This window comes from Nannobrachium achirus, assembly GCF_963921795.1.
Source record: "Nannobrachium achirus genome assembly, chromosome: 2".
Classification (NCBI taxonomy): Eukaryota; Metazoa; Chordata; class Actinopteri; order Myctophiformes; family Myctophidae; genus Nannobrachium; species Nannobrachium achirus.
This window is the reverse complement of record NC_137811.1, coordinates 23,860,595-23,868,781: the sequence shown is the minus strand read 5'-3', so window position 1 is coordinate 23,868,781 and position 8,187 is coordinate 23,860,595. Positions and strand designations below refer to the sequence as shown.

Genomic DNA, 8,187 nt, shown 5'->3' with positions numbered 1-8,187 from the left:
GTTGTTTATAACACACGACACATTTTTATATGATAAAACATGAATAAAATAGTTATTATAATACATTAAGTACATACTTACTTCATAACATATGGATTTAAATATTGCAAACCCAACTTTACATTGCCTCTCTGCCCCCCTGAGGGAATACAGGTGGGCTGTTTTCGGTTGTCTAACAATATTGCGTAAAATATTGTGTAAGGGAACGCATAAAGTGACCTAGGCTTTTCACTCAAGGTGAGATAGAGATATGGAAGTTGATAAATACAAAGATATACGTTTTTATGTTACCATAAAACAATGTGATTGTGCCATTCAGAAAGCTGCAGAAAATAAACTAGCAACTGAAGCTGTCTACGGAAGCTTCTATGCTAACTAGCCTAGCATCTACCAATGCTATTGCTAGTGTTTTGTTTGGGTGCCTGTATGACAGGCTGACACCTTGTGTTTATGGTTGCTTGATGCTAGTTCTCGAGCCTGCCTTTGAATCTGTCAACATGTTACGCACAAACCCTGTTATTTAACATGTTTTAATTTGCCCTCTCCTGAGGTGTCATTTCATATCTTGGGAACCCAAATAGAAGGCTATCATCTTAACAAAGTCATACATTTACTAGTACAACTGAGGAACAATCTGTTCTAGCCATTATTAATGAAGAATGACCATGGCATTGGATGCACTAATGCTTCACTTCCGTTGTTTTTGTTATCATTTATATTTAGCTATCAAAGTTAATACTGTAGTAATCACTAATCACTGTTGTTGTTAGTACCAAAATACATTTGCTGTTCTGTGTGTGTGTGTGTGTGTGTGTGTGTGTGTGAGAGAGAGAGAGAGAGAGAGAGAGAGAGAGAGAGAGAGAGAGAGGACTGGGAGGGGGGGAGTGGCAGAGAGACAGAATAGAACAGAGAAAGACCAATTTCAAGTAACAAGCCAAGTAGCCAACATGTTAAAGTGTGTGAATAATCCAATAATAATTTAATGCATGCAATGTCTCAGCAATTTACAGAAGTGTGTGTGTGTGTGTGTGTGTGTGTGTGTGTGTGTGTGAGAGAGAGAGAGAGAGAGAGACTGTGAGGCTTCCTACAAACAGTAAATTCATATATCCTATCCTCTCTGTTTCGTTTGAGAATGAGGGGGGAGGGTGGGTCCAATTCATTCTCTATGGAAGTCACGTGGTTTCATGCCAAGAGGCTTGGAAGAGACATGAAACCATGTGACTTCCATAGAGAATGAATTGGACGACCCCCCCCCCCCCTCATTCTTCTCAAACGACATGGGAGAGGATATATCACTCTTTAGTGTGAATGCGGCCTGAGAGAGAGAGAGGTTTTAAGGTGTGTGAATCCAATAACAAAAACTGCAATTTTGCTTCTTTCTTTGACTATAGCCTAGACTTCATGAACAACTTGAATATCCCCTTTGGGAATAATGAGCCAGAACCAAGAGGAGGAAACAAATGGAACTATGCCCTACTGGTCCCAATGCTGGGACTGGCTGCATTCCGTAAGTTACTCAAGGAGGTGTGTTGTGTGAGAGTGAGTGACTTGAGATCTAGCAACAGTTTGGAGCTGTATCAAATGTAGTTGGATTGACGAGATAATGTGTCATCCACATAATCATTATCCATCCATCTTCACCCACTTATCCGGAATCGGGTCACGGGGGTAACAGTTCCAACATAGATTTACAACATAGTTCCCTCTCCTGAGTCCTGAGCAACATTATCCACTTCCCCCTTGGGGATCCCCAGGCGTTCCCAGGACAGTGTGGAAATGTAATCCCTCCATCTGGTCTTTGGTCTGCCAGGGGTCTGCCATTATACTTAGTATATATTTTTGTGTTGTTGTTGTTGTTGTTGTTGTTGTTGTTGTTGTTGTTGTTGTTGTTGTTGTTGTATTGCAAATTATTTAACCCAAAGTATGATGGAAAAGTTGATTACTGATATAGTTTTACATACATTTACCTGATACAATCTACAACTACTACTTGGGAAGAATGTCCATTAATTTTCTGCTAATTAATGTTCTGCATTTTGTCCAAAACCCTCCAGGGTGGATCTGGAGCAGGGAGTCTCAGAAGGAGATCTGTGACTTTAAGGAACAGTACAGCAAGGAGATGCTGACGGAGATCAGTGAGATGGAGGTACGGTACCGGGAGACCCTGACGGCGGAGCGCAAGAAGATGGCCAGGCTAGAGCTGGAGCTGGAGAAGGAGAGGCAGAGAGTCGAAGGCTACAAGAAGGCTCTGCTCTCCCAGAGCCAAAAGCTGATAGAAGAAAGGAAACAATTACAGCAGGTGAGAAGTGTGTTTATTTGTGTGTGCGTGAAGTAGTTTCTTGCGCTCTGCATAGCTACAAAGCATTAAATGAAGTTGTATACAACAGAGGTTCAGTAGTGGAGACCTCCCTCTGCTTATCACGGCTTATCACGGCCACTGCCACTCCCCGTTCACAAACACCCTTGTCCCCTGCTACACCTGCCTCCACTCACCACAGCCAATCCTTGTTGCAGTCACCACAGTACTAGTAAGAGGCCTCAGGGCGACATGCGATCTACTGTAGGTCGCACCAATTCATATCATTGACGTCATAGGACTTTCACATAACGAATAGTTGAGTAAGCATGTTTGGGCTCTCACAGCATATCTCCATATACAGTACATGGAACTCCATATATTCTCATATGGAGTCCTGTTAGATATGGGCTTAATATTGATGACATCAGGGAACTCCATATATGGGAATAAAAGGGATTCTGTTAGTGTGACATCACAGTGAAGCCAGAGCATGATGTCAGAGCGACAAACTCATAGAACCACAGTGGCAGGTGTGACAGAGATACATACATACGGACAAGCTGTGACCGTTTACATACTAATCTGCGACCTACGATCACAATAAATACACCTGCAAGCTCTCAACTGTATTGTTTGTTCTGGCTCACTACAGAGCAAACATAGCTTGTGAGTACTGCGCTTGTAGATCGGCTCTTTCTGCCATTCATTGCTTCCAAGTTGAAGTTTGTCCTCCTCCACCCCAACCTCCTCCTCGAATCTTGCTCTTCTTCCCTCTGTCTCTACTTCTCTAAGAACCCAGGCGGGCAGTGACAGAGTATGGCCGTCACGATGGCCGTCAGCTCCTGAGACTACACCCCCGTCCCTGATTCTCACCCTACCTTGCGTTCCTCATCCCGTTCCACAATCCTCTCCATTATGTTCAATAAATTGTTAAACTTAAGTAGAGGTGTGGTCTCTTACTTGTGAACATAGTGTTTTACAACTAAATCAGGTCTTTAGACAGGGAGGATCCAGGTTTGACCCAGGCTAAGCACATTTCTAACGCCAATCAGAGCCTCACTAAAGACATGCATAATAGTTAGGGGTCCTGTTTATAACTTACACATATGCAGGAAATTGAGTGAAACAAAACAAGCGCTTTTCCCTCCCTGACAGATTCTCCAAAAGTCCACACATTTCCCATGTATGAAGAGACTCTTTTCTAGCGCTCTGATTCCTTTAATTAGTAATTACCACTTGACCTATTGTTGGTTTACAAAGTGTTTGTCTGGGCACTTTCTCTGACCTTTCTATCCGTAAACGGTATAATACTTAAGGAGCTATAGTCAACCTTTTCTTGAAAAACGGATGCTAAAATATTCAAAAATGACCACAAAAAGGGTACAATAATGATAAAATAATCATTTTGGCCATTGTAGGGCCGACACTTTGTTTACGTTCTAGTCTATAGACTAGGATGTAAACAAAGTGTCGGCCCTACAATGAAAAAGTTGACTATAGCTCCTTTAGTATTGACTTAACTGAGTGTAGAAATGTATGGGTCCATTTGGTATACCTGTACATGGAGTGTAAGTTGCTCTGGATAAGATTATGAGTAATGCTTGTAAATTGTTCTCCACTGTAAGGAACGGGAAAAGGAGTGGCAACATCGAGCCACAGCCTCTTTGAAGGAGCTGGAGGATCTGCTGATGCAACGACAGGACGCCTACTGCTCCCCCTTCCTTCCCCGAACGATCCGGCTGGAAATAGAAAAGAAAATGCTGCTTAAGGCCTCCAGGGACCCCATCGAGGGAGTCCCGGACCTGGAGGCAGATCTGAAGAATATTTTTGAGAATGACAAGCATTGTGCAAAAAAGGGAAATGTGGACCAGAAGAAGAATGGCAACCTCATGTGGGTATATCTCAAATACTGGCAGGAGCAGGTCAATCCTCAGAAACATGATGCAGCTAAGTAGGTCGTATCATGTATGTGGAGGTCAATCTCAGTCTTGCGTGACCTTAGAATAAAAAGCTGGTAATAGCGAGAATGAAGACGAGTTCATGGAAAGATGTGCATCACCATCATCACCGCACTCACCATTCCCAATCTACATGGAAATTGTTTTGTTTTTTTCACCCTTGGAAGGTGTAAAATTCTTTTGTTTTTGAGTTTTGATCAAGATGAAATACGATATTTTCATTCTTACAGAGGCATTGAATGGGGCCCTTTAGTCTATGTCTGATCTTCCTAAATCGTTTATTTTTATTATTATTAAAGGGACATTTCAACCAGATACATTGTTTAAATTGTATTCAGCAATTTTGTGTCAATCATATAGCACCTTATGCCCCTTGCTATGATGAATATTGCACTGACAAGTACCTATATGACTTTAAGTGTATATTAGTTATTAAATAATTATGATGTTCTTTTTCAATGTCCAACTGTTGTGTTATATCTTGAGGTTAAAGAATACAATAAGTGCCCTTGGATGATAGGGATTTTATTTGAGCAACATTTCAGTCAAATAGACCTTCAGGGCAGGCATCTTCAGGTTGAAGATGCATCTTCAGATTGCTCTGAATATAGTCTTACTATTAATTGATTTACGTTACGATATGCTGTTTTTACACTGCATTAAAATATCAACAACTGGGCTGTATGGGCCAAGGAGATTATATCCCACAACCTTAATTAGAATCGCCCCAAAAAATAGTGTGTATGTTTGTCCGTTTGTCCATCTGTAACTCCACGTTCAGCAGTTGTTCAATTGTCTAAAAAACTTTATCACCTTCAGATGTGTCTCTACTTCTCATAATCCCCAAATGTTTAAAATATTTTCCCAAATTTTGGCCTGTAGGCGGCTGTCCTGTGATGCGATTTACATCACAAATGGGCGTCGACAAGCAGGGCACTCCCAGTCCGGGGGCACTTCCAGAGAGAGCAACATCACAGTCTGTCTGCTTCACACCAAGGGGGACTAACCACAGACATATAAAGCTAGACGCCTCCTTCGGCTAGGGGGCGTATGCATTGAGCAACCAAGGGAATCTTCGTTGCTTCCGTGTTCATTGCTTCCGCGTGCGTCACACATACGGAAGACGGTAAGCCAATCAGAGGCAGGTAGGGGCTGGTCTTTACGTATGCAGCCTATAAGAACAGCTGAGCAGCGCAACATCGGAACTGGCTCTGTTGAATTGAATTGTGGTCCTTGGATAAGTCGCGGAAAAGACACACTGTGATTGGCCAGTAGTCACTTTGACTGACAGCGTTCCCTTGGTTTTTTCAGGAAGTCCGGGCTAGAACTTTTGCACATCGCTCCAATTAACTGCAGAGGCGAACGAGGCATCTAGCTTTTTATATCTGTGGGACTAACAGGCACACACACAAAGGGGCCAGGCCCCCGCAGGGGGCTGTGGGCTAGTTGTTCTTATTGTTAATTCACCCCCAGTTCTGCTTTATGATTTTGACTGTCCAATTAGAACTTCTCTCGTGTCGCCTGAATTGCACTGCACTCCAGACGACAATGTCAAACAGCCAATAAAATGGTGTCTGACACTGTTCACACACAAGTCAATTGTTATTTGCTGTAGCTACTAATGCATGTGCACTGTATGCATGCTTCATAAGTTGTGAGAGGTCAACAGTAATTTAGAGGACAACAGTAATTTAGCTAATGTGAACTGTGTGCTGACTTTGATAAGAGTTTGGAAATACAGAACAGAGAGAACAGTCAAATACTGTTATCATGGTCTTGATTCTTTTCATGAACATTTTTGCACTTCCTTCCCATGTTATATTTCCTTTCCCCTTTCTTTTTGTTCTACATGAAGCATGATTTTGCCCAAATCAATGTCTTGCCATATGTATCACAGCTACTGTGAACACCTTGCTCCTACTTTATATTGTATCTGTATTACTATTTGGATGCACACCTTGTCTCATCTGTATGTAGACTATTGGGTCTTGCCTTGACAGCAGTGTCATACATACAGGAAAATAATGGATTAAGAACCATACATTGAGATGATATAGACAGAGAAACCAATTGCTTAATAAATTATTGTTTCAAAATGTTATTGTTGTTTTTATGGCATACATATTTTTGTGAATGTAAAGCATACCGCTTCGCTCATAGTAATTCAATTTCAATTCATAATTGATGTTTCTTGGTTTACCTATGAACCTGTGGATTAAGTGCTAAGTGCCTACATTGTAAATTGACAGTAATAATACCAGTAAGACTCCCTAATCGGGAGATAAGCGACCGTCAGGTCGCAGCGTGATTTTAGGGCAAAATGTGTAGGAGCAGTGTCCAAAAATGTGGTTCAAAAATTCGGCCTGATGGTGGCGCTATATGGGACATCCATATTGATGAGATGAGTGTAGACATACTGTGTACCGATTTGCGTGATTTTAGGGCAAAATCTGTAGGAGCAGTGTCCAAAAATGTGTTTGAAAAAACTCGGCCTGATGGTGGCGCTATATGGGACAGATCCATGTTGATGACATGAGTGTAGACATAGTGTGTACCGATTTGTGTGATTTTAGGGCAAAATCTGTAGGAGCAGTGTCCAAAAATGTGTTTTGCAAGAATCAGCCTCATGGTGGCGCTAGAAGAGGGCCATGTGAGAAATGAGGGGTGGGGTCTCCGCGTTGCCTTGGCGGATGAATAGGTACCGGCCCCGGCTCTCCCGGACGCTCCTAGCCCGAGTTACGGCATTTTATGTGAGCTGCAGTGGAGGGGGTCCTCCACTGGAGGCGCCACCACTTTGGCATCCGTTCTGGAGCACCAGGAGTCGGTGGTCCCCGGGAATTCCCCGTGAGCAGCCCCGTTGGGGTGGTCATTTGGTCATTTTTGCACATTTGGTCATTTTTTACATATGGGGGTCCCCCAGGGACCTGGGGGTCCCTGGAGCTCCGGGGGTCCTTGGAGGTTGTAGTTTGGCAGGCAAGGAGTGTGTGTGCAAAATTTGGCATGGATCGGGGCAACGGTTGCGGAGATATGAGCAGGGCAATAGTGTGACGTGTGAGGTGTGACAGACAGACTGACGGACGGACTGACTGACTGACTGACTGACTCACAGTTTGTGGAGGTTTTGATAGTAAGTGCGACCTGACGGTCGCAACAAGAAACATCATATGACAGAATGACTGAGACAGAATTATATAAAGTATATATACTTGATTACCAGTAAGGCTCCCTAATCGGGAGATAAGCGACCGTAGGTCACGTATCTCCACAAATAGGGCAAAAATGTGTTTTGCCGAAATCTTCCTGATCCATGTTGATGACATGAGTGTAGACATACTGTGTAGTGATTTTCGTGATTTTAGGGCAAAATCTGTAGGAGCAGTGTCCAAAAATGTGTTTTTAAAAATCGGCCTGGAGGTGGCGCTATATGGGACAGATTCATGTTGATGGGATGAGTGTAGACATACTGTGTACCGATTTGCGTGATTTTAGGGCGAAAATTGTAGGAGCAGTGTCCAAAAATGTGTTTTGCAAGAATCGGCCTCATGGTGGCGCTAGAAGAGGGCCATGTGAGAAATGAGGGGTGGGGTCTCCGCGCCGGCAAGGCGGACAAATAGGTACCGGCCCCGGCTGTCCCGGTCGCTCCTAGCCGGAGTTACGGCATTTTATGTGAGCTGCAGTGTAGGGGGTCCTCCACTGGGGGCGCCACCACTTTTGCATCCGTTCTGGAGCACCAGGAGTCGGTGGTCCCCGGGAATTCCCCGTGAGCAGCCCCGTTGGGGTGGTCATTTGGTCATGTTTGCGCATTTGGTCATTTTTTACATCTGGGGGTCCCCCAGGGACCTGGGGGTCCCTGGAGCTCCGGGGGTCCTTGGAGGTTGTAGTTTGGCAGACTTGATTATAATTACAGCTAAAGATGCTTCTCCTTCATTC

The 8,187-nt window shown here is 43.6% G+C and overlaps 1 protein-coding gene across 1 annotated transcript; it reads left to right on the top strand.

Moving 5' to 3' along the window:
* The first annotated feature begins 199 nt into the window (after window positions 1-199).
* LOC308306793 (coiled-coil domain-containing protein 127-like) lies at window positions 200-6,316 on the top strand. The gene is made up of 4 exons (XM_080751835.1): window positions 200-237; window positions 1,392-1,507; window positions 2,055-2,299; window positions 3,925-6,316. The coding sequence occupies exons 2-4, from the start codon at window positions 1,402-1,404 to the stop codon at window positions 4,252-4,254; spliced, it is 681 nt and encodes a 226-aa protein (XP_080607961.1). The 5' UTR covers window positions 200-237; window positions 1,392-1,401; the 3' UTR covers window positions 4,255-6,316.
* Window positions 6,317-8,187: the final 1,871 nt, after the last annotated feature.

What these genes read in the sequence shown, in the direction of transcription:
- LOC308306793 (XM_080751835.1), top strand. Translation starts at nt 1,402, where the DNA reads ATGAACAACTTGAATATCCCCTTTGGGAATAATGAGCCAGAACCAAGA. An exon ending in GCTGGGACTGGCTGCATTCC is followed by an intron (nt 1,508 to 2,054) that starts GTAAGTTACTCA and finishes AAAACCCTCCAG; the next exon opens with GGTGGATCTGGAGCAGGGAG. An exon ending in AAAGGAAACAATTACAGCAG is followed by an intron (nt 2,300 to 3,924) that starts GTGAGAAGTGTG and finishes CTCCACTGTAAG; the next exon opens with GAACGGGAAAAGGAGTGGCA.